Source organism: Mobula birostris, chromosome 3 (genome assembly GCF_030028105.1).
Source record: "Mobula birostris isolate sMobBir1 chromosome 3, sMobBir1.hap1, whole genome shotgun sequence".
Classification (NCBI taxonomy): Eukaryota; Metazoa; Chordata; class Chondrichthyes; order Myliobatiformes; family Myliobatidae; genus Mobula; species Mobula birostris.
Genome location: NC_092372.1, coordinates 42308632 through 42334123, shown reverse-complemented (window position 1 = coordinate 42334123; position 25492 = coordinate 42308632). Strand labels below are relative to the sequence as shown.

The following is a 25492-nucleotide window of genomic DNA, read 5'->3' as shown; positions in this document are numbered from 1 at the left end:
ATGGAAGTATCACTGTACAATCTGCTTGTTTTGTCAATTGTCATCTTCCTAGCTCCGGCGTGTAAGTAGCAAAATATTTAAGCACTTTACGTTGATGAAAGATTTTATATTAATTGATGATGCACATCATAAGCATAATTTGTGATAATCAATGTAAATTTTCAGTGATAGCTATATGAAAATTTATCTTCTATATATATGGCAATAGATGTCTATCTCATTGCTTTTCCTTGTAATTTTATTTCTTACTTGGAGAGGACCACTATATAAAATGTGGTTACAAAATTTCAATGTGCAACATGTCAAGCAGCATCTATGGAGGGAAGGAAATTGTAGAAGTTTCAGATTATTGTTTCTCCAGCCTGTGGCATCGACTGTTTTTTATGTCTCCTTGCTCTACTATCATTTTTTCTTGCAAATCTACTTGATAATATTAAATTTTTAACTAAGTATTATTATCTTGAGGATTAATGAGGAGCTGTTGGGTTTAATTCTGTCGGGTAGAATTCCATGTGGTAGTCATGGGTCCAAGCTATGCCTGCCTCTTCAGAGACCTTGAAGAACAGTTAATGTTTGAAGCCTTCTCCGGTTACACTCCCCACCTCTCCCTTCACTACATTAATGACTGCATTTGTGCAGCCGCATCACCATTGCACTTGTCAACTTTATCAAATTTGCCTCTAACTTCCAACCCGCCCTTAAATTCACTTGGGTCATTTGGCATCTTCCTCCCTTTTCTTGATCCATCTGTCTCCATCTCTGGAGACAGACTGTCAAACAAAAACTTTTACAAACCTGCTGATTTCCATGTTTATCTCAACGATACCTCTTCCCACCTTATCTCCTGTAAAAACGCAGTTCCCCTTTCTCAGTTTCATTGCCTTCGATGCCTCTATTCCCAGGATCTGGCTTTCCATTCCAAGACAACAGACATATCCCCCTTCTTTAAAGACGGGTTTTTCCTCCCTCTACTATTGATGCTCTCCTCCATTTCCCGTACATCTACGCTCAGCCCATCTTCCCTCTGCGGTAATAGTGATAGAGTCCCTCCTGTCCTTACCTACTAGCACATTGGCCTCCGCATTCAACACATTATCCTCTGCAATATATGCTAAATGTAAAGGAAAACTACGACTAATCATAACTTCACCTAACCCCCATGCCCCACTTTCTGCTTCCTTATTTGACAAAACAATATACAGCAGGGATCATACGGAGACGCTTTTGGTCAAAAGGTAGACATAGAGGTAGAATAGTACAGCACAGTACAGACCCTTCGGCCCACAATGTTGTGCCAACTCTTAAACCCTGCCTCCCATTTAACCCCCCACCTTAAATTCCTCCATATACCTGTCTAGTAGTCTCTTAAATTTCACTAGTGTATCTGCCTCCACCACTGACTCAGGCAGTGCATGCCACGCACCAACCACTCTCTGAGTAAAAAACTTTCCTCTAATATCCCTCTTCAACTTCCCACCCCTTACCTTAAAGCCATGTCCTCTTGTACTGAGCGATGGTGCCCTGAGGTAGAGGTGCTGGCTGTCCACTCTATCTATTCCTCTTAATATCTTGTATCCCTCTATCATGTCTCCTCTCATCCTCTTTCTCTCCAAAGAGTAAAGCCATAGCTCCCTCAATCTCTGATCATAATGCATACTCTCTAAACCAGGCAACATCCTGGTAAATCTCCTCTGTACCCTTTCCAATGCTTCCACATCCTTCCTATAGTGAGGCGACCAGAACCGGACACAGTACTACAAGTGTGGCCTAACCAGAGTTTTATAGAGCTGCATCATTACCTCGTGACTCTTAAACACTATCCCTCGACTTATGAAAGCTAACACCCCATAAGCTTTCTTAACTACCCTATCTACCTGTCAGGCAATTTTCAGGGATCTGTGGACATGTACCGCCAGATCCCTCTGCTCCTCCACACTACCAAGTATCCTGCCATTTACTTTGTACTCTGCCTTGGAGTTTGTCCTTCCAAAGTGTACCACCTCACACTTCTCTTGGTTGAATTCCATCTGCCACTTCTGCATCCTATCAATGACTCTCTGCAATCTTCGACAATGCTCTACACTATCCACAACACCACCAACCTTTGTGTCGTCTGCATACTTGCCAACCCCCCCTTCTACCCCCAACAGCCAGGTCGTTAATAAAAATCACGAAAAGTAGAGGTCCGGGAATCAATCCTTGTGGGACACCACTAGTCAGAACCCTCTAATCCGAATGTACTCCCTCCACCACGACCCTCTGCTTTCTGCAGGCAAGCCAATTCTTAATCCACATAGCCAAACTTCCCTGGATCCCATGCCTTCTGACTTTCTGAATAAGCCTACCGTGTGGAACCTTGTCAAATGCCTTACTAAAATCCATGTATATCACATCCACTGCACTACCCTCGTCTATATGCCTGGTCACCTCCTCAAAGAACTCTATCAGGCTTGCTAGACACGATCTGCCCTTCACAAAGCCATGCTGACTGTCCCTGATCAGATCATGATTCTCAAAATGCCCATCGATCCTATTTTTAAGAATATTTTCTAACAGCTTTCCTACCACAGACGTAAGGCTCCCTGGTCTATAATTACCCAGACTACCCTACTACCTTTTTTGAACAAAGGGACAACATTTGCCTCCCTCCAGTCCTCCGGTACCATTCCCGTGGACAACAAGTACATAAAGATCCTAGCCAGAGGCTCAGCAATCTCTTCCCTCGCCTCGTGGAGCAAGCTGGGGAATATTCCTTCAGGCCCCGGGGACTTATCGGTCGTAATGTATTTTAACAACTCCAACACCTCCTCTCCCTTAATATCAACATGCTCCAGAACATCAACCTCACTCATATTGTCCTCACTGTCATCAAGTTCCCTCTCACTGGTGAATACTGAAGAGAAGTATTCATTGAGGTCCTCGCCCACTTCCACAGCCTCCAGGCACATCTTGCCACCTTTATCTCTAATCGGTCCTACCTTTACTCCTGTCATCCTTTTGTTCTTCACATAATTGAAGAATACCTTTGGGTTTTCCTTTACCCTACTCGTCAAGGCCTTCTCATGCCCCCTTCTTGCTCTCCTCAGCCCCTTCTTAAACTCTTTTCTTGCTACCCTATATTACTCAATAGATCCATCTGATCCTTGCTTCCTAAACCTCATGTATGCTGCCTTCTTCCACCTGACTAGCTGTTCCACCTCACTTGTCACCCATGGTTCCTTCACCCTACCATTCTTTATCTTCCTCACCGGGACAAATTTATCCCTAACATCCTGCAAGAGATCTCTAAACATCGACCACATATCCATAGTACATTTCCCTGCAAAAATATCATCCGAATTCACACCCGCAAGTTCTAGCCTTATAGCCTCATAATTTGCTCTTCCCCAATTAAAAATTTTCCTGTCCTCTCTGATTCTATCCTTTTCCATGATAATGTTAAAGGCCAGGGAGCGGTGGTCACTGTCCCCCAGATGCTCACCAGCTGAGAGATCTGTGACCTGACCCAGTTCGTTACCTAATACTAGATCTAGTATGGCATTCCCCCTAGTCAGCCTGTCAACACATTGTGACAGGAATCTGTCCTGGACACACTTAACAAACTCTGCTCCCTCTGAACCATTGGAACTAATCAGGTGCCAATCAATATTAGGGAAATTAAAGTCACCCATGATAAGAACCCTGTTATTTTTGCACCTTTCCAAAATCTTCCTCCCAACCTGCTCCTTGGTATCTCTGCTGCTACCTGGAGGCCTATAGAATACCCCCAATAGAATAACTGCTCCCTTTCTGTTCCTGACTTCCACCCATACTGACTCAAAAGAGTATCCTGCTACATTACCCACCCTTTCTGTAGCTGTAATAGTATCCCTGACCAGTAACGCCACCCCTCCTGCCATTCCCCCACCCATCCCTTTTAAAGTATTAAAATCCAGGAATATTGAGAATCCATTCCTGCCCTGGTGCCAGCCAAGTCTCTGTAATGGCCACTACATCATAATTCCATGTATGTGTCCAAGCTCTCAGTTCATCACCTTTGTTCCTGATGCTTCTTGCATTGAAGTACACTCACTTTAGCCCTTCTACCTTACTGCCTTTGCACCATTTATTCTGCTTCTCTTTCCTCAAAGCCTCTTTATATGTTAGATCTGGCTTTACTCCAAACACTTCTTCCACTGCTCTATCGCTCTGGGTCCCATCCATCCCGCTTGCAAATTCGTTTAAACCCTCCCGATCGATGCTAGCAAACCTTCCTGCAAGGATATTGCTCCCCATCGAGTTCAGATGCAACCCATCCAATCTGTACATGTCCCACCTTCCCCAGAAGAGATCCCATTGATCCAAAAATCTAAAACCCTGCTCCCTGCACCAACTCCTCAGCCACACATTCAACTGCCACCTTCTCCAATTCTTACCATCACTATCACATAGCACTGGCAGCAATCCTGAGAACCCCACCCTTGAGGTCCTGTTCTTCAGCCTTCTGTCTAGTTCCCAAAACTCACACTTCAGGACCTCAACCCTCTTCCTGCCTATGTCGTTGGTGCCAACATGTATCACGACTTCTGTTTGCTTTCCCTCTCGTACCAGGATGTCGTGCACCTGGTCAGAGACATCCTGGACCCTCACACCCGGGAGGCAACAAACCATGCGGGTGTCCTTCTCACGTCCACAAAATCTCATGTCTGCTCCCCTGACTATAGAGTCTCCAGTGATGACAGCTCTCCTCTTCTCTGTCCCACCCCTCTGCACTACAGAGTCAGACTCAGTGCCGGAGGCCCTGCCACCGTGGTTCACCCCTGGTCGGTCATGGGGCTCAATATTTTATGTGCTCAAAATCAAAGGACAACTCTATATTTACAATGTCTGGACCATACTTTCTTTGAAATTGTACACAGGCTTCACACCTTCCGATTTGCATGCACACCACAGACATCTGATTTTAATGAATTTTCTTCAATATTGTCTAGTCAGGGATTCATGGATTTTAGGAACTCATTGTTCAGAGATGCACTCCAAATTAAATCCACAACACATATTCAAATACGAACACTTGTAACCAAAGTCATTTGTTAAATGTAAATGGCTAATCCCCTCGAACACCTTTGACACTTCTATTCCCGGGATGTGGTTTTGGGTTTCCTTCCGTCTACTATTGATGCTCCTCTCACGCGAATCTCCTCCAATTCCTGTACTTCTGCACTCACCCCATCTTCCCTCTGCCGTAATAGTGATTGAGTCCCTCTTGTCCTTGCCTACTAGCCCATCAGCCTCTGCATCCAACACGTTATCCTCCGCAATGTACACCATCTGTAAAGGAAACTGACCACTAATCATATCTTTACATCCCCCTCCCCACCCCGCTTTCTACAGTGATCGATCCAGTGCCATATTGGCCTGAGTCCATTACTCTCTGCACCTTCTTACACTCTTGTACGTTCGAATGGCTGTGCAAGGCATCATACAACTACTCCAGGGTTATCCCTGTCAAGGTTAATTAGGGATGGCTAATAATTGCCGGCATTGTCAATGATGTTCACAACTTGAGTGTGAATAAACATGCATGTGAAATAAAATGTCAGTATCTTCTATATATTGCAGATCCCGGAGCTAAAATTATTGGAGGTCACGAAGTTGAACTGCATTCCAGACCTTATATGGCATCTCTCCAACTATATATCGGAAGCAAACAGTACGCTCCCTATTGCGGAGGTGTTTTGATCACACCGAAATGGGTACTAACTGCAGCACACTGTGAAAAGTACGCTATGTGATGAATGAATAAAAAAGTATTTTGTGATTAACATACAAGTGCTTAGCTCCCAATCCTAGCTTTCATAAAATAATTACTTTTACACTGTTGTCACATCGTCACTAATATGTGTATCACTGTATAACTGGCATTTATTTTTATCAGCACGTTTCAGTTTCAATGGTCAGATAAACACTCAGTGGCCACATTATTAGGTACCTCCTGTAGCTAAAAAAAGGTGGCCACTGAGTGTATGTTTATGGTCTTCTGCTGCGTAGCCCATCCACTTCAACTTTTGACATACTGTGAGTTCAGAGATGTTCTTCTGAACACCACTGTTGTAACACATGGTTATTTGAGTTACTGTTGACTTCCTGTCTGCTTGAACCACTCTGGCCATTCTCATCTTTCTCTCTCATCAACAAAGCATTTTTGCCTAAAGAACTTCTACTCACTGGATGCTTTTTCTTGTTTTTCACAACTATCACTGTAAAAGCTAGAGAATGTTATGCCCAAAAATCCCAGGAGACCAGCAGATACTCAAACCATCCCATCTAGCACCAACAATCATTCCACGGTCAAATTCACTTAGATCACATTTCTTACCCATTCTGATATTTAGTCTGAACACAACTGAATCTCTCGATCACGTCTGCATGTTTTATGGACTGAGTTGCTGCCACATGATTGGCTGATTGGATATTTGCATTGAAGGCAGGTGTACAGGTGTATCTAATAAAGAGGTAACTGAATGTATGATACCAGTTCCACAACTAGATTTTAGCACTCTAAGGAAGTGTAGGAGTAATTTACAATCAGCTTGTCTGATGAACACCTTGAAACAATTTCAATCAGTATAGTCTTGGCCCTTGCTTGGACACTAATAGGCTTTTGGAATTTGCACATTAACTACCAAATATAATGTTGCTGAATTGTACATTTCTATAAAGTTTACTATTTGATTGTTGCCTTGCTGATGAATTTCTGTAAACTATTTTTTAAGCAAAATGTGATTAATTATCTTTATTTTTGATTGGTAACAGAACAATTGCATCAGGCCAGTTTGTTGAAGCAGTTCTTGGAAAACATTCTCTTTCAAACTTTGAGGAAAGTGAACAAAGACTGCGCGTCATCAAACAGATTCCCTTCACAAAATACGACAAGACGACTAAGGAAGATGATATCATGCTCCTGCAAGTATGAATTTTTTTCCCCATTCTTTCGCAGTGTTCAAGATCTTCAATTTGCTTATTAGCAATGTTTACATTACTGAACAATAACTGTTGAGTGATATTTGTGACTTGGATGAGAATTATTGATTGTGGAGAATATTAGTATTGGCAATGATCCCTCCCATCCGTCCAACAGTCTCCTTGATCCCTTCCATCAGGCAGGAGGTTCTATAGAAATTGGACAAGAACTGTTAGGATGTGAAACAGCTTCTTCCCCTGGGCTGTAACATGACTGAACTCCCTGCCACCACCCAGGTCTCATCAGTTATGAAGCGTCAGTAACACGTACTGTTTACTTTTTAACTATGAAACTTATTATTTGTTAATTTAATTGTGGTAATATTACTTCATGTGTTATGTGTTATGTGTCATGTGTTATGGTGTATGTACTGTGTTGTGACTTTGGTCAGGAGGAAGGTTGTTTCGCTTGGCTGAGTACATGTGTACGATTGAATGACAATAAATTGAACTTGAACTTGAGCTGTCTAAGCCTGGGCAATGTCACAGTTAACCTTGTCCTTGACATAGAAAGGGTTAGTAAGTTAATTGGTCACATGGGTACAATTGGGTGGCTGGGTTCATTGGGCCGGAAGAACCTGTTACTGTGTTGTATCTTTAAATTAAATGAAATATAAACTTTAATTACAAGTGTGACAGATGCTAAGTTTAACTTATTGGAGTTTAGTTATTAAGAAAGAAAGAGAGATAGTGAAGAACTTTCACAGTAGGATTAGTGCTTTATGACCTTCACCCACATCACAATGTTCATGATAAATTATCAATTATATCCTGAAATGTAATTGATATTCAATTTTATTGGTCATTTTTAATTGAGTCTCTGTGCCTTTGATCATCTGAAAAAACAAAAGCAGATTATCTGCAAAGTACAGAATTCTGGAAAACAAAATATTGAAATAGATAACTAACAAATATCTTCAGGAGTAAAGAGATCATTCAAGATATTTTTCACTTCTAGGAGCACAAATACATGAACTAAATGCTTTTATGTCAACAGCTCGAGACTGCTGCAAAAATCAACCAGTATGTGAATGTACTCAACCTACCCAAAGGAGGAATCACTGACATGAAATCTGGAACAACGTGCACCGTGGCAGGATGGGGAAAAACAAAAACAGGCAATTACTCTGACACACTTCAAGAGGTGGAGGTCGAGGTAATTGATCGGCGAACATGCAACAGCAAGGATTATTACAATCATAGACCTGAAATAACCCAGGACATGATCTGCGTTGGTGACAGAAAAGGCAGAGCAGATTCTTGTCAGGTGAGTATGCTGTCTAGCCGCGTTATCAGTAACATTTCTATAAAGCTACTGGATTAAGTATAAAAACCCCAGTGATTCACTGGTGCCTTCTATAGATTGAAACTTTCCACCCTTCCTCAGTGTTACTGTGACTGGCTCTTACCTGCTTTCTGAAGGGCTACTCAGCTGAATTAAAAAAATCTTCAGAATGAGGTCCAGCATTACCTTAGGGAATCTAAAGGAAACTAGATTAGGCCATAAATGCAACACTTACAATGTCCACATCCCAAGGTGGATTAAAAAAGTAATATTCAGATAAGTAAATGTGTATGTGTTGATTATGGGGGAACCATTTTCTTGCATTTTCTACAATCTCATTCTAGGCCCTGAATTTAGATGTCAACATAACTCACTATGATTTCTCTACCATGAAACTTCGTCTACCGTCAGTGTGATGATGAAATGGGCAGATGCAAGATAACAGAGTCAATCCAGAGAAATGGAACGTATTGATATGTCTAAAATGTAAAGAGAATTTATTCTAAATTGTGTCAATTTGAAAATAAGGATCATGCTAGATCTAGTGCTCTGTCTGATCCTAACATCCAGTTGGGGACAGAGTGGATCAGTCTGGCTGACACTTTGTATCCATGAGGTGCCCTGTGAGGCAGGCCAGGCTCGGGACGCCGAGCAGAATCAGGAATTGGATCCTGAGGATTTGCCTCCATGAATATCCTGACAGCCTTCAACAGCTAACAGTGAACAATATCAGAGATGATTAAAAACTACACAAGCATATTTAAAGAAAATTGTTTAAAGATAACTGATCATAATACAAAATGATTAAAACAGTTAAGATAAAGTAAATGTAATCGACCATTTCCCGTTATTTAGTTATTTCACAGACCAGTGACTCCATTCAGTGAAGGAGGTTACTGTTCTTGTGTCAGCTAGTTTTGCTTAAAAGCAGGGGGGTCGGGTACAAAGTGAATCTGGCCAGATGCACGAGCTGGGTTCAGTGGAGAGTCGAGTGGCAGAGTGGAGGGACAGCTACACCAGCATTTGACATCTGTTTTATTCTGAACTTTGACATTCCACCAGAATTTGAAGTCAAACTGAAGTACAGATTGTAGATGGCTGACGGTTTTCTACACAATGGCTAATTTAGGAATAAACTCAATCCAGGCCATCGGAAACATTCCATGAAAAGGCTCTTTGTGAGTCCAGTTACCTACATTTGCTACGAAAGTAAACTCACACCTCCTCGGTACAGCTGGCCATGGATAATGAATTGTGATGTGATGTCAAACTGACAGTCTGCAGTCTGTCACTTTAGCTAATTCTGCTCAATTGTCACCTTCACGTTCTTCTCTCTCTTCCAGGGTGATTCAGGTGGACCTTTGATATGCGACAAAATGTATACTGGGATTGTGTCCTTTGGCAGAGGATGTGCAAATGCCAAAAAACCTGGGGTGTACACTTTACTAACAAAGAAATACATTGATTGGATTCGGTCTATAATTGGTTTACCGCTGAAGGATGCTGAAGAGCTGTACTGAGTAATCACAATCCTGCTTCACTCTGCTTTACTTACACTGATGCTCAGTTAATTGGCCTAGAGTGCCGGCTTGCTTCTATCCTTACCTTTTCTGCATTGCATAAAATTTTACTGCAAAGTGCAATAAAAAAACTATGATTCTCAAATTCTTTGCCTTGTGAAATTCCTGTCCTCTGATGTAAGTTATGAAAGTGAACTGAACCACATGTAGGTGACATTTTACACTAGCAGCAGTGACTTGCTTTGCACCTTTGATAACCTTAGAGATGTAGATAGTGGAGGCAATTAGATTCTGGGATAATTAGATTTAGCATTAAAATATCATAGATTGATTGTGGAGGAGCTTTATAGAGGTTGTCGCAAATTCATGGGCAGAAAGGTCTGCCCTGTGCTGTGACGTTCCTTGTTCTATCAAGTAAATATTTAACTTTTGAACTGAATGCTCCTCTTGCACTACCAATGATTCAATGAGATTTACAGGGAGATGTTGCTTCCTGCTTGTCATTGCGAACTGCCGCAACTCCAACAGTGACCTTAGGTCAGCTACAGGGTCATCAGCCGAGGACCACCACTCATTGATATCTCCCTCCCTTAGCCCTGCTCCATCTCCTGGTGGCACAGCAGTGGCAGGGGCCTCCCTGCCATCGCCTGCAGCTTCCAATGCAGTTCCTCGTTCCTCAATTATGTCCTTCCTCCTCAGCCGCAGCCAAAAGCTGCCCTTTTCTGCCTCTTCAGCCAGCTCTCTGGTGGCCCTCCTGAGTTCCATTCCTGTCATTGCCAGATCACAGGGTAACCTTGCCAGGGTAGATGATTGCCTCATGTCTTACACTCAGCTGCTAGGACTGAGAACTTCAGCCTCTTCCGCTCATGGGCAGCCTGCACTCCTTCCTCCCATGGAATGGTGAACTCAATGAGATCCTCTGCACTGTGAGCTGGAGTAGCTGCTCCCAATTTATCAATTGTCTCAGCTTAATTTGGCTACATAACAGAAGTCTAATATCTCCATGACATCTCAATGCCTCCTTAGTTGAACAATTATCTCAACTCTCCAAATGTTTCACAGAATGCTATAAAAAGTCTAAGTAACCATGAGCACCTCATTTGTTCCTACTTGCCTATACCTGCTATGCACCTCCTTTTTTTCTCAAAACCAGGACCTCAACATCTCTTGAAAACCAAGGTTCCCTACAGTTATCCAAACATTTTATTCTGACAGGTGCAGACAAGCTTTTATCACTCTCAATTTTGTTTTTGAAGGCTTCTCTCTTTCCAAGTACTTTGCCTGAATACAGCCTGTCCCAAATCCACACTTATCAAATCATCTCTGATTCCTTCAAAATTGGCCTTTTTCTAATTTAGAATCTCAACCTGTGCACTAGACCTATCTTTTAGCATATATACTTTGAAATGTGGTCACTGGATTCAAAGTGTTCCCGACAGAACCTTTTGTCACCTGCCCTGTCTCATCCCTAATAGCAGACTCAGCATTGTACACTCTCTCATCGGCTCTTCTCTATACTGATGGAGGAAACTTTTCAGAGCACATTTGATAAACTCTATCCAATCTAGTCATGCTACAGTATGTGATTCCCAGTCACTATCTGGAAAGCTAAAATCACCGACTATAACAACCTTATGTTTCTTGCAACAGTCTGGGATCTCTTTACAGATTTGTTCCTCTCAATCCCTCAGACTGTTGGGTGATCTGTTATATAGCCATTAATGTGGTCATACCTTTCTTATTTCTCAGTTCCACCCACAAGGAATCACGAGTCGCGTTCTGCGGTCTGACATGATGAAACACTGCCGTGACATTTTCCCTGACTAGTAATGCACCCCCCCTCCTCTCATCCCTCCTGCTCCCTCACATCTAAAACAACGGAACCCCGGAATATTGAGATGCCAGTCCTGCCTTTCCTGCAACCAAGTATCACTAATGGCTACAACAGCATAATTCCATGTGTTGATCCACGCCCTGAGCTCATCCGCCTTTCCTATGATACTTCTAGCATTGGAATATACGCAGCTCAGGACACTAATCGCACCATGCTCAATCTTTGATTTCTGACTCTGGCTGAGGTCTTACCAATTATCTGCATCCACAGCCTATCCACTAACTATTCTGGCACTCTGGTTCCCGTCCCCTGCAACTCCAGTTTAAACCCCGCTGTGCAGCATTAACAAACCTTCCCACTAGGATATTAGTCACCCTCCAGTTCAGGTGTAAACCATCCCTTCTGTACAGTTCCCACCTTCCCTGGAAGAGAGCCCAATGATCCAAAAATGCTATGCCCTCCCTCCTACATCAACTCCTTAGCCACGTGTTAAACTGTATAACCTTCCTAGTTCTGGCCTCACCAGCATGTGGATCAGGTAGTAATCCTGAGATCACAGCCCTGGAGATCCTACCTTTTAGATTGGAACCTAAATCCCTCTGCAGAACTTCATCATTTGTCCTACCCATGTCATTGGTACCTATGTAGACCATGCCCTCTGGCTGTTCACCCTCCCATTTAAGAATGCAGAGGACTTGATCCGAGATATTTCGGACCATCGCACCTGAGAGGCCACATTCCATCTGGGAATCTAATTCTCATCCACAAATCTCCTCTCCGTTCCCCTAACTAATGAATCCCCAATCACCACAGCGTGTCTCTTCTCCCCACCTTCCCTTCTGAGTCACAGAGGCAGACTCAGTGCCAGAGATCTGACAGCTGTGACTTTTCTCTGTTGGGTCATCCCCACGAACAGTAAACCTGTATACCTGTTGTTGAGGGGGATGCCCACAGGGCTGTTTAACTGGCTGTTTAACCCCTTTTCCCTTCCTGACTGTCACCCGTTCTCCAGTGTCCTGCTCGTTGGGTATAACTATCTCTCCATTTATCCTATCTGAAACCCCTTCAGCCTCCCAAATGATCCGGTGTTCCATCTCCAACTCTTTAACGTGGATTGTTAGAATCTGCAGGTAGACACTGGTAGTCTCCCTGCCTTCTGACTTCCCACAAGAGGAACATTCAACTATCCTGTCTGGATGAGCTGAGCTGTCTCCATAACTTTCTGTAGCTCCTTGTGGTCATGAGCAGTGCAGCTGCCATAACGCATCAAGACAGAATGCTTCCTGTGCTGCATCAATAAAAATAGGCAAGATTCAAAGGGTACTTATCAAATTTCTGTCACCTCCTGAGGAAGTAGAGGTATTCATGAGCTTTTTGGTCATGCTGTATAGCTGTTGGTCCAGAACAGGTGATGTTCACTCCTAGGAACCTGCAGATCTCAACCTTCTCAACCTCAGCATTGTTGATGAAGATAGCAGTTGATCGAAACCCGCCTTCCTGATGTCACTGAACAGCTCTTTTACAAAGAAACATAGAAAATAGGTGCAGGAGTAGGCCATTCGGCCCTTCGAGCCTGCACCGCCATTCAGTATGTTCATGGCTGATTATCCAACTCAGAACCCTGTACCAGCCTTCCCTCCATACCCCCGATCCCTTTAGCCACAAGGGCCATATCTAACTCCCTCTTAAATATAGCCAATGAACTGGCCTCAACTGTTTCCTGTGGCAGAGAATTCCACAGATTCACCACTCTCTGTGTGAAGAAGTTTTTCCTAATCTCGGTCCTAAAAGGCTTCCTCTTTATTCTCAAACTGTGAACCCTCATTCTGGACTTCCCCAACATCGGGAACAATCTTCCTGCATCTAGCCTGTCCAATCCCTTTAGAATTTTATATGTTTCAATTAGATCCCTCCTCAATCTTCTAAATTCCAGAGAGTATAAGCCTAGTTCATCCAGTCTTTTATCATATGAAAGTCCTGCCATCCCAGGAATCAATCTGGTGAACCTTCTTTGTACTCCCTCTATGGCAAGGATGTCTTTCCTCAGATTAGGGGACCAAAACTGCACGCAATACTCCAGCTGTGGTCTCACCAAGGCCTTGTATAACTGCAGTAGTACCTCCCTGCTCCTGTACTCGAATCCTCTCGCTATAAATGCCAGCATACCATTCGCCTTTTTCACCGCCTGCTGTACCTGCATGCCCACTTTCAATGACTCGTGTATAGTGACACCCAGGTCTCGTTGTACCTCCCCTTTTCCTAATGGGCCACCATTCAGATAATAATCTGTTTTCCTGTTTTTGCCACCAAAGTGGATAACTTCACATTTATCCACATTAAATTGCATCTGCCATGAATTTGCCCACTCACCTAACCTATCCAAGTCACCCTGCATCCTCTTAGCATCCTCCTCACAGCTAACACTGCCGCCCAACTTCGTGTCATCCGCAAACTTGGAGATGCTGCATTTAATTCCCTCATCCAAGTCATTAATATATATTGTAAACAACTGGGGTCCCAGCACTGAGCCTTGCGGTACCCCACTAGTCACTGCCTGCCATTCTGAAAAGGGCCCATTTATTCCCACTCTTTGCTTCCTGTCTGCCAACCAATTCTCTATCCACATCAATACCTTACCCCGAATACCGTGTGCTTTAAGTTTGCACACTAATCTCCTGTGTGGGACCTTGTCAAAAGCCTTTTGAATATCCAAATATACCACATCCACTGGTTCTCCCCTATCCACTCTACTAGTTACATCCTCAAAAAATTCTATGAGATTCGTCAGACATGATTTTCCTTTGTCCTGACTTTGTCCGATGATTTCACCGCTTTCCAAATGTGCTGTTATCACATCTTTGATAACTGACTCTAGCAGTTTCCCCACCACTGATGTTAGGCTAACCGGTCTATAATTCCCTGGTTTCTCTCTCCCTCCTTTTTTAAAAAGTGAGGTTACATTAGCCACCCTCCAATCCTTAGGAACTAGTCCAGAATCTAAAGAGTTTTGAAAAATTATCACTAATGCATCCACTATTTCTTGGGCTACTTCCTTAAGCACTCTGGGATGCAGACCATCTGGCCCTGGGGATTCACCTGCCTTTAATCCCTTCAATTTACCTAACACCACTTCCCTACTAACATGTATTTCCCTCAGTTCCTCCATCTCACTGGACCCTCTGTCCCCTACTATTTCCGGAAGATATTTATGTCCTCCTTAGTGAAGACAGAACCAGAGTAATTATTCAATTGGTCTGCCATTTCCTTGCTCCCCATAATCAATTAACCTGTTTCTGTCTGTAGGGGACCTACATCGGTCTTAACCAATCTTTTTATTTTCACATATCTATAAAAGCTTTTACAGTCAGTTTTTATGTTCCCCGCCAGTTTTCTCTCATAATCTTTTTTCCCCTTCCTAATTAAGCCCTTTGTCCTCCTCTGCTGAACTCTGAATTTCTCCCAGTCCTCAGGTGAGCCTCTTTTTCTGGCTAATTTGTATGCTTCTTCTTTGGAATTGATACTATCCCTAATTTCCCTTGTCAGCCACGAGTGCACTACCTTCCTTGATTTATTCTTTTGCCAAACTGGGATGAATAATTGTTCATCCTAAACAATTGTATGATTGAAAAATGCGCAAGGCTCGGCAGTCAAGCAAGCTTTCCGCATCAGCCACAGCAGACAACAAACCTCGACCTCCGACATCGAGACAGGCAGTCGTAGGAGAAGATGAGCTGCCTGCTCTAATGGAAACAGATGATGAGATGACACCCCAGTGTCCCACCACCCTAACACCCAGGCCGCAGACAGATACTGTACCGATTCGCGGAGAATGCAGCAGTAGCTGGGAGGTACACAGCACATTTTTAAGAAAAAAGCCGAAATAAACATGCTAATTAAATAGGTGCCGCCCGACAGGTAATTAATTAGGATGTTTATTTCAGCTTTTTTCTTAAAGATGTGCTGGATGCCTCCCGGCTACCGCTGGACCCCTGCATGTTTCGCGGTTCGGTATCTGTCGGCGGCCTGGAGGGTGGGGGCCACTGCACCACCCAACCTGCGACGACTCAGTCTAACACACCATCAGTGTGCTCGGCACTGAACCAATTCCGGTAAGTGATACTACACTGTACATACATTATTTCTACTTTATATAGGCTGTGTAATTTTACATGTTATTTGGTATGATTTGGCAGCTTCATAGCTTAAAGGTTACTGGAGGGCACTTGCGCCGTGTTTTTGCCAACAGCGCTTGCGTGAGATTTTCTGCCGACGGCGCTTGCGCGAGATTTTCTGCTGAGAGTGCTTGCGCGAGATTTTCGCTACGGAGAACAGTGCAGTAATGATTGTGGAAAAGTATTTCTCCTTTATATAGGCTGTGTATTTATCATATCATTCCCGCTTTTAATATATGTCACTGTTATTTTAGGTTTTATGTGTTATTTGGCAAGATTTGGTAGGTTAGTTTTGGGTTTGTGAACTGTCACAAATTTTTCCCATATAAATAAATGGCAATTGCTTCTTCACTTTACAACATTTTGGCTTATGAATCGTTTCATAGGAACGCTCTACCTTCGGGTGGTGGGGGAAACCTGTACCGTGTGCTTTAAGTTTGCACACTAATCTCCTGTGTGGGACCTTCTCTTCTGATGAATTGAAGAAAAGATTGTTGTCATGACAGCATGTCACTAAGCTCTCAGTCTCCTTCCTGTATCGGAGTTCCTCATCATTTGAGACAGGGGCCACCATGGTGGAGGTAGAGCAGAACCTGGCCACAGAGTCTTGAGTGTATGGGGTGCTGAGGAACCTATGCAAGTAGGGGGCTGAGGACACAGCCTTGTGAAATGAGAATAATCACGTTGAAGGTGTTGAGCCTAACCTACTGGTTCCAGTTTGTTGGTCAGGAAGTCAAGGATCCAGATGCAAAGGGAGGTGCTGAGTCCCAGATCGAGGAGTTTGGAGATGAGTTTGCATGGATTTATAGCATTGAAGATGGAGCTGTAGACAATAAATAATAGTCAAACATAGTTGCATTTACTGTCCAGATGCTCCAGGAGATGGCATTTGCCAAAGACCCTTTTCAGAAGTAGTGAATTACAGCATCAAGTTTGTCTGGGAGGCTGGAGTTAATGCGTACCATAACTAGCCTCTCAAAGCACTTCATGACTCTGGATGTCGGAGTCATCAGGAAATAGTCATTAAGGTCTTTTTTTTTTCCTTAGGTGCTGGGAGCAAACCTAGAGGAAGACCTCGGCTTATGTACATCAAAAGCATAGCCAGGTGGCGGCACATCGAGGAAATGGAAGTCATCCAAAAAACGAAAGATAGGTCTATATGGAAAACCATGGTCACCAAAGCCCGCATCGGATATGGTACCTAGACAGACAGACTGGGATGATTGTTGCCTTCTTAAAGAAGGTAGGAACATCAGATTGAATCAAAGACTGGTTAAAAATTGTCTATTTTCAAATAGTGCAGTGTGTTGGAGGAAATTTAGAATTCCTTGATCAAGAGAGCTGTGCTGGGACAGAAAGAATTTTAATCAGTAAGGGAATTAAGGGATTTTGTGAGAGGGCAGGAAAGTTGTGCCAACTGTAACTTCATTGAATGGCAGAGCTGGCTCTGGAGGACAAATGTTTCTTTCTTCCTCATCAGAGTGAGATATTGATTTTCCATTCATCACACTCAATGTATGTAAATATTGCCAGGAAAACAGTGCAGAGTAAAATAATCCATTTAGCTTTTCTTTTGGAAAATATGGTTCCATTTCTGAATTATATTCCGCCTTTGAAAATCAATTTGATTCAGGGTAGATTTCTATTGCTGTGAACATTAGAAATAAACACTTGTCTTTAAAAATTAATTCCATATTTATGTCTAAAGCTGGTAACGTATTAGTCATATGGCAACTGCTATCAAATGAACAATCAAAATGAAAGCAAAAGTTTGAACTTAATGTTTGGCTCTAAATGACATAATAAAGACAGTAGGAATGTACAAGTGATTCCTCAGTCAGTGAGCTGTTGTTGGCAGAATTTCTGATGGCAATGATTAGGCTTATACAAATGAGATAGATTGGCCACCTGACTGCTGTCACAACAGCCACTTCGTACTCAACATCAGCAAGACCAGGGAATTGATTGTGGGTTTCAAGAAAGGGAAGTTGGGATAACACACACCAGTTCTCATTGAGGAGTCAGCAGTGGAAAGGATGAGCAGCTTCCAGTTCCTACACATTGATATCTCTGAGGATCTCTCTTGCACCTAAAACACTGATGCAATCATGAAGAAAGCACAGCAGTGGCTCCATTTCGTTAAGAATTGAGCAGATTTGCAATGTCTCCAAAGAACACAGAATAGTACAGCACAGTACAGGCCCTTTGACCAATGATGTTGTGCCAACCTTCTAACCTACTCCAAGATCCATTTAATTCTTCCCTCCCGTATAGTCCTCCATTTTCCTTTTTTCCATGTGCCTATCTGATTATCTTAAATATCCCTAACGAAACTGCCACAACCACCACACCTAGCAGTGCATTCTATGCAATATCCACTCAACTGCGTAGAAAACTTATCTCTGACATTTCCCCCTATACTTTCCTTCAATCATGTTAAACTATATCCTCCCATATTACTGTAAACATTGCCAGAATAGAAAAAAATGGCACTGGCTGTCCACTATCTATACTTCTCATCATCTTAAACTCCACTGTCAAATTTCCTCTCATTCTGTATGAAGGTTCTCAGTCATCCAGGTCAAGCAGTAGCAAATCAAGGCAACTGGACTTGCTGTGTTGTCTAGAGGACATTTCCCCTCTCATCCAAGAGGTTTCTTCAGTCTGATCCATGGAGCATCGTTTTCCGGTTTATAAACTCTGTGAGCTATATGAAGGTATAGCAATCACCTGCAGGTCATTGAGAGTTGTAGAGGTAATAAGAGGGTCATTAGACTTATCTTTGTGGGAAAGAAGGTGTGGACTTTTGTGGAGATGCTGGGGTAGAGATGTAGGGACTGAATTGTATGTATTTACCATTGGCACCACTCAGTGCCCTAGAGCTCTGAGGCCTTAGTACTGATGACTACCCATATGATGGTTACTTGTCATTGAAGCTGGAGTTTTCAGAGGCAGATGAGGGAGTAGCTGAGTTCCCTGGTATGTTGGTGTTGGTCTGTCTGGACCCGGTTGAGAAGGGTGAAGAATCAATTCTTGTGGGAACAAATGCTATTGTGAGGAGGCTAGTGGGAACCTGCGAGGAAAGAATTGGAGAGAGCTTTCTGAAAACCCTGCCCATTCACCTGGTGTTCATTGCTATTTTTGAGGATGTACAAGTCCATCTTAGGCCAGATGTTGAGCACAAACAAGGAACTGTGTGGTACACTCAGTTGAAACCCATCATGTGATGTCCTGGGAATGTAACTAGAGTGACAGGAAACACCCAGATTTCCCAGAATGCCTGATGCTAAGGCCCTCCTGGTGGATGTTCTGGAAGATCACAAAAAGGAGTCACGCTTACCTCCTGGGGTAATGGGGTGGTCCAAACTGTAGAAGCTGTTGGTTACAGGTAAACAGGATGACAGTGATTGTCAGGAACACCTCAGGGAGGGAGGTCATCCTCAGGGGGGGATGCCAATGGCACATCTTTTTCCAGTGACTGTAATGTCTGATTTTCCTGTGAGAAAAGCAGGTGAGAGACCACCTCCTGGAGCAAGAAATTTGACAGCCAAGTCTTTCAACTTTGGTGACTCCTGGTGCCTGGAAGTTGGAAAAGGAGACTGACAGAGAAGATGTTGAAGTTCAAAGACGTCTTTTCTATGGATGAGTTTGATGTGGGTTGTTCCAAGAGTTCTCGCCACACCATCCGAGTGACAGAGGACACTCATTTCAGGGAAAGGTCTTGGCGATTGGCACCCGCAGAGAAGGAGGACATTCGGCAGCATCTGTGGAAGCTGAAGGAGGCTGGGAATGAAGATTCGACGGATCCCAGGAGGGGGAACTTGACCGGGTGTCGGAGAGTATGTGACGGTGCCGTGTTGGCTTTTGGAAAATTTGAGTGCCACTTGTGCAGATTTGACTGTTTAATTATAGTAGGCCTTTTGTTTTTTATCTTCCTTTTCTTTAATAACTCTTTGATCAGGTTAATGTTCATAAATATACTTTCTTTATAATTGTATGCAGTGTATGAATTGTTATTTCTTGCCATCAGGCGATTGCATGGGGCAGTAAATTACACATTATTCACACAAACCGGTGTTCGGGTGGGTGAGACATCCCAACCTCACGGGTTTGGCAGGACCCAGGTAATATCTACCCTGGAAATAGGGAGACTTGCTTGAGGTACTGATGTACCTGGATGATCTCATAGTGTTAGGGTCCACACTGGATGAGCAAGAGACAAGGCTACAGAAGGCGCTAGACTGCCTGAAAGCCATAGGGAAGATTTAAAAGTGTCATTGGACAAGTGCCAATTCTGTAAGACGTCAGTCAACTATGACGGACTCGATGTCTCACAGGATGGAGAGGCTACAGACCGTCCAAGATAGAGGAGGTGACCACATGGCCAAGGCTCAAGAATGTGAGTGCACTCCTTTATTCCTTGGATTTTGTGGATACCACTGGAGATTTGTGAAGGACTACTCCAGAGAAAGCCACTCTTTGAATCAGTTTCTGTGTGGTTACCCGCCCTCGGGGAAGAAAGGGAGGAGAACGAAAAGAGAAGAATGCAAGGTTGATCTTAGCCATTCGGAGCCTTGCCCTGTTAATCCATCAAATATAAGATCTTTTGAAAGTATATGAATTGATAAGGGGGGCAAGAATGGGGAAAAAGAATGGAGATGAAAAAGCACCACTACGGAGCCTATGGAAGAGAGAGGTGCAGCGCGTGGCTCTCCGACATGTGCGCGTGGTGGCGAGGCTGACGTGGGGCCTCGTGCAGGCGAAGCGGCAAATATGATAAAGATTCTGGAAGAGATAAGGGAAGTCCAAAAAGATATAAGGTAGCAACTCAATGATGTCAGAGCTCGCCAACGTCAATCAGAAAATAGCAGTGGCAGAGACTCGAATTGAGAAGGTGGAAGATCGTGTGCAAAACGTGGAACAGATACTAAGTAAGATGATAAAAATATTAAATCAACAAGAAAGTAAATTGCTTGACCAGGAGGGAAGATCGCGATTTATAATGTTCCCAAAGAAGCGGCGGGATTGTTGTCTATAGACTTTGTAGAAAAGTTGCTGTGGAAAGTGCTGGAGATTCCCTCAACTATGGAGACTGAAATTGAGAGGGTGCATCGCTCGCTCGTCCCACGACCTCCCGGAGACAGTCAAAGTAAACTGCGCTCAATGGTACTTAAATTCCTTCGATTTAAGAGCAAGGCGGAGATTCTACGAAGGGCCTGGGGTAAGAAGAGGGTTTTTTGGAACGGGAAGTTAATATACTTTGATTATGATTACTCCCCGGCAGTCCTACAGAAACGGAAGGAATATTCCGAAGCAAAATAAATATTAAAGCTGGAAAAGTTTAAATTCCAAGCCCCGTACCTTGCTAAACCGAGGGTACTTTACCAAGAAGGGATACAGCTATATCAGACGATGGAAGAGGCGACTACAGACATGAATAATAGAGGACTGCCCATTAGCGTGGTCAAACCAAGGGGAAATCTGGCTGAGCAGTTATCCTGATCTGCTTGGGAAATAGTAAGAGAACTGAGAAAGCAGGAGACGGGAACAGGACGAGAGAAGGATATTAGGAAGAGACTGTGAGTTCTTCGAGGACAGCCCTCACCTCCTCCAGAAGAGCCATAAGGTTTGGCTAACTTTAAAAGTGCTGAGAAACTAAACAGAAGCAAAAATAGACGGTGATATACCTATATCGAGAAATATGTATTATAATGTGGATTTTATTTTACTCAATTTTTTAAAACTTCATTCATTCATTCCTTTTTTCCCAGCTAAATGAGTATATATACATGGGAGGAATACACAGGGAAATCATTTCTGTGTAATGGACATAGATTTTTTAACTTACTTTTATAGGTACTGCTGCGTGGGGCCTCAACTCACAGGCTGGAGGGGCTATCCCCCACGGAGAGACGTTTCTTCTAGCTCAACCCAGGGTCACTAGAGACCTCAGCCTTGGAATCACACCATCGTTATTTTTTGTTAATTAATTCACGTTTCTTGGCTCTTATTTGTTCAGGGAGTAGATCGATTAAATTCTATTCTGCAAATTTCAATGATATACTAACAGATTAATACACGTGGCTAAGGACAAAGTAAAGTTCATTTCTTTTAATGTCAATGGGCTGTTGAATCCAGTCAAGTGCAGTAAAATTCTATCAAAAATGAAAAAAAGAACAAGCCCATGTAGTATATTTACAGGAAACTCACTTAAGTGATAATGAGCATTGAAAATTAAAGAGAATGGGCTTCACTAATTCATTTTTCTCCTCATATAAATCAGGATATGGAAAAGGAGTTGCTATTCTCATCTCGAGCAAGCAAAATTTTGAAAAAGTATTCAAAATGGGAGATAAGGACAGCAGATATATTCTGGTAAGGGGGAATATAGATGGAAATCCAGTTAGTTTATTGGATATATACGCACCCCCAGGAAGTGATATTAGTTTCTTCCAGAAAATTACGAATATTATGGTAACGGAAACAAAAGGTCTCTTGATATGTGGGGGAGACTTAAGTTTACAATTACAACCAAAATTAGACTCTTCCAATAGAAAAACTTATGAAACAAAGTTCTTACATAAGAAAGTTAACACTCTTTTTGAGGATGTTGGTCTAATTGATATATGGAGGGACCTTTTCGCCGACAGAAGGGATTACACTCATTATTCTGTGTCCCCATTCCGTATATACAAGAATAGACTATTTCATAACATTTGGAAAAGATAGAGACAAAATAGTCACCTGTGGAATTGGGACAATAGATGTAAGTGACCATTCACCTATATATTTATCGTTGATTTTGACCTACAACCAAGGAATACTATTTGGAAACTAAATGCAAGTCTACTCAATCATCCCTATTTTAAGGAACAAATTAAAAAAGAAATTGATCTTTACTTAGAATTCAATGATAATGGAGAGCTTTCAGCTTCCACTCTATGGCATACTTTGAAGGCTGTCTTAAGAGGGAAAATTATAGCCATAGCTTTATATAAGAGAAAAAAAGGAATAAAACATTAGAGGATTTACAAAATAAGCTGAAGAAACTAGAAAAAACACAAATTGAGTTTGGCACAGGATACGCTAGAGTAAACTAAAAAAATTAGGAATGAAATTAATAGTTTGGCTACACAGGAAATTAGAAAAAAATTAATGTTTCTGAAACAGAGACACTATGAAAGCGGATCTAAATCTATGAAAATACTGGTGTGGAAACTGAAAAAAACGATAGCAGAAAATACAGTTCATAGAATTAGGGATCCAAGAACAAAAGTGATAAAAATTAGCTAAGTGAAATTCAGGAAGCTTTTGAAATATTTTACAAAACTCTATATTCCAAAGTTCCAGGGGAAACTTAACCCAAATTGACACCGTCCTGAATTCTTTAGAGTTACCCACTTTGAGGAAAGAACAAAATAGAAAGATGACTGCACATAACTGAAGCTGAACTAAAAACTGCAATTAGTGGGCTTAAATTAAGCAAGTCACCAGGATCAGATGGATATACGGCAGAATGGTATAAAGAGTTTAGAAGTGAGTTAATCCCTGTTTTACTCCCCACACTGAACTGGGCCCTGAGAAAGGCGCAAATGCCACCCAGCTGGAATGAAGGGATAATCTCAGCTGTACCGAAAGAAGGCAAGGATAAAATGGAATGTGGGTCATTTAGACCAGTCTCTGTTCTTAATGTGGATTATAGAATATTTACCTCCATCATGGCCAGACGATTAGAAGAGTTTCTACCCACCCTGATACATAATGATCAGACAGGTTTTATACAACAATGCCAAACACAAGACAATTTATTTAGCACACTTCACATTATGGATCATATAAAAAATGAAATTGAAGCAATAGTGATAAGCGAGGACACTGAAAAGGCATTTGATTTGGTTAATTGGAATTTTCTTTACAGAGTTTTACATAGATCTGGTCTACATGACACAATTATTAAAAGTGTACAGGCACTATACGGCAATCCTACTGCCAGGATTAAAATCAATGGATATTCATCTTATAGTTTTACCCTAGAAAGGGGCACGAGACAGGGTTGTGCATGGTCATCTCTACTCTTCGCATTATATCTGGAACCATTAGCTCAATACATCAGACAAAATGAAGATATCAGGGGAATTTCTATAAAAGGGACAGAGCATAAATTGGCCTGTTACACAGATGACATTTTGATCTACCTAGGGCAATCAACATACTCTTTACCTAAATTGATGCAATCCTTTGAACAATATGGCCAATTATCAGGATACAAGATCAACATAGATAAAACCCAACTACTTTCATATAACTATAGCCCACCAAAAGAAAATGAAAGTAGATATCCTTGGGCATAGCAAACAGAGTCCGTCAAATATTTGGACATCATTATGCCAAAAGATTTGGCAAAATTATCAGAATGCAATTATCAGCCTATATATATATATATATACATAAAAATTAAGGAAGATATAACAAGGTGGAAACTAATTCCTTTTCTTGGTCTCAGTTCAAGGATTGAATCTATTAAAATGAATATACTACCCAGACTACTATATCTCTTTCAGACCCTACCAATAGAGATTAACCAAAATCAATTCAATGAATAGAACAAGATGCTATCAAGATATGTATGGTAAGGTAAAAGGACCAGGGTTCATCTGAAAACTTTGCAATTAGCCAAGGAAAAGGGGGGATGGGGCCTACCTTCTCTTAGAGATTATTATTTTGCAGATCAGTTGAGAGCCGTGATATGCTGGTGCAACCCATTATATGACACTCAATGGAAAAACATTGAGGGGAGGATACTTTCCATCCCCATACAGGCAATTTTGACTGATAACAACCTACAAAGTTACATAAATAATATTGATAACCCATAGGTAAAATGGACTCCTAAAATATGGAAAACTATTATAAAAGAATATAAACTAGAGAGAGACATTGCAATTCTTAAATGGTGTGAAATATGACTCAGATTTTATGCCGAATAAACTCTATGCTAGACTTAAGGACTGGACAGCTAAAGGAATAACAGCTATTTGGAATATAATGAAAGAAAGAATACTATTCAGCTTTGAAATGCTCAAAGAGAAACACTTAGTAGAAAAACAAGACTTTTATCGGTATTTACCAATGTGACAGTATGTTAACAGGATGGTTAAAATGTAACTAAGGCAAGTACATATCTGATAGAGCTATTCAGAAAAGCATATAATTCAGACAACGGTAGTAAAATCATTTCAAGCATGTATAAGGGTTTGTCAAATCTTAAAACACATTCGACTTCATACATTAAAACAAAATGGGAGAAGGAAGGAGGGATAATAATATCTGAGGAAGACTGGACAATAATATGGAGGTATCAATGGAAGTGTACCAGTTCACAGAAATGGAGGGAGTTTGGGTGGAAAAACTTGATAAGATATTTTATTACACCCTCTCAGAAATCCCATTATGATAGTAACCCCCCTGTTTGCTGGAGAAATTGTGGAAATCAGAATGCATATTTTCTGGGAATGCCCCGTTATCAAAGACTATTGGAGTCGGATACATAATGCCCTACAAGACATCGTTAAATGTGAAATACCCTTAGAGAGTAAGACCATATATTTTGGGTATATACCTCAAGAATGGTTGAAAAAAGTTAAATATTTAATGAATGTACTGCTGGTGGCTGGTAAAG

The 25492-nt window shown here is 42.0% G+C and overlaps 1 protein-coding gene across 1 annotated transcript; it reads left to right on the top strand.

Moving 5' to 3' along the window:
- On the top strand, positions 1-9807 carry LOC140194575 (granzyme K-like). The gene is made up of 5 exons (XM_072251795.1): positions 1-61; positions 5602-5761; positions 6796-6949; positions 8000-8269; positions 9631-9807. Exons 1-5 carry the CDS (start codon positions 1-3, stop codon positions 9805-9807), a joined length of 822 nt encoding a protein of 273 aa, XP_072107896.1.
- The last annotated feature ends 15685 nt before the right edge of the window (positions 9808-25492 follow it).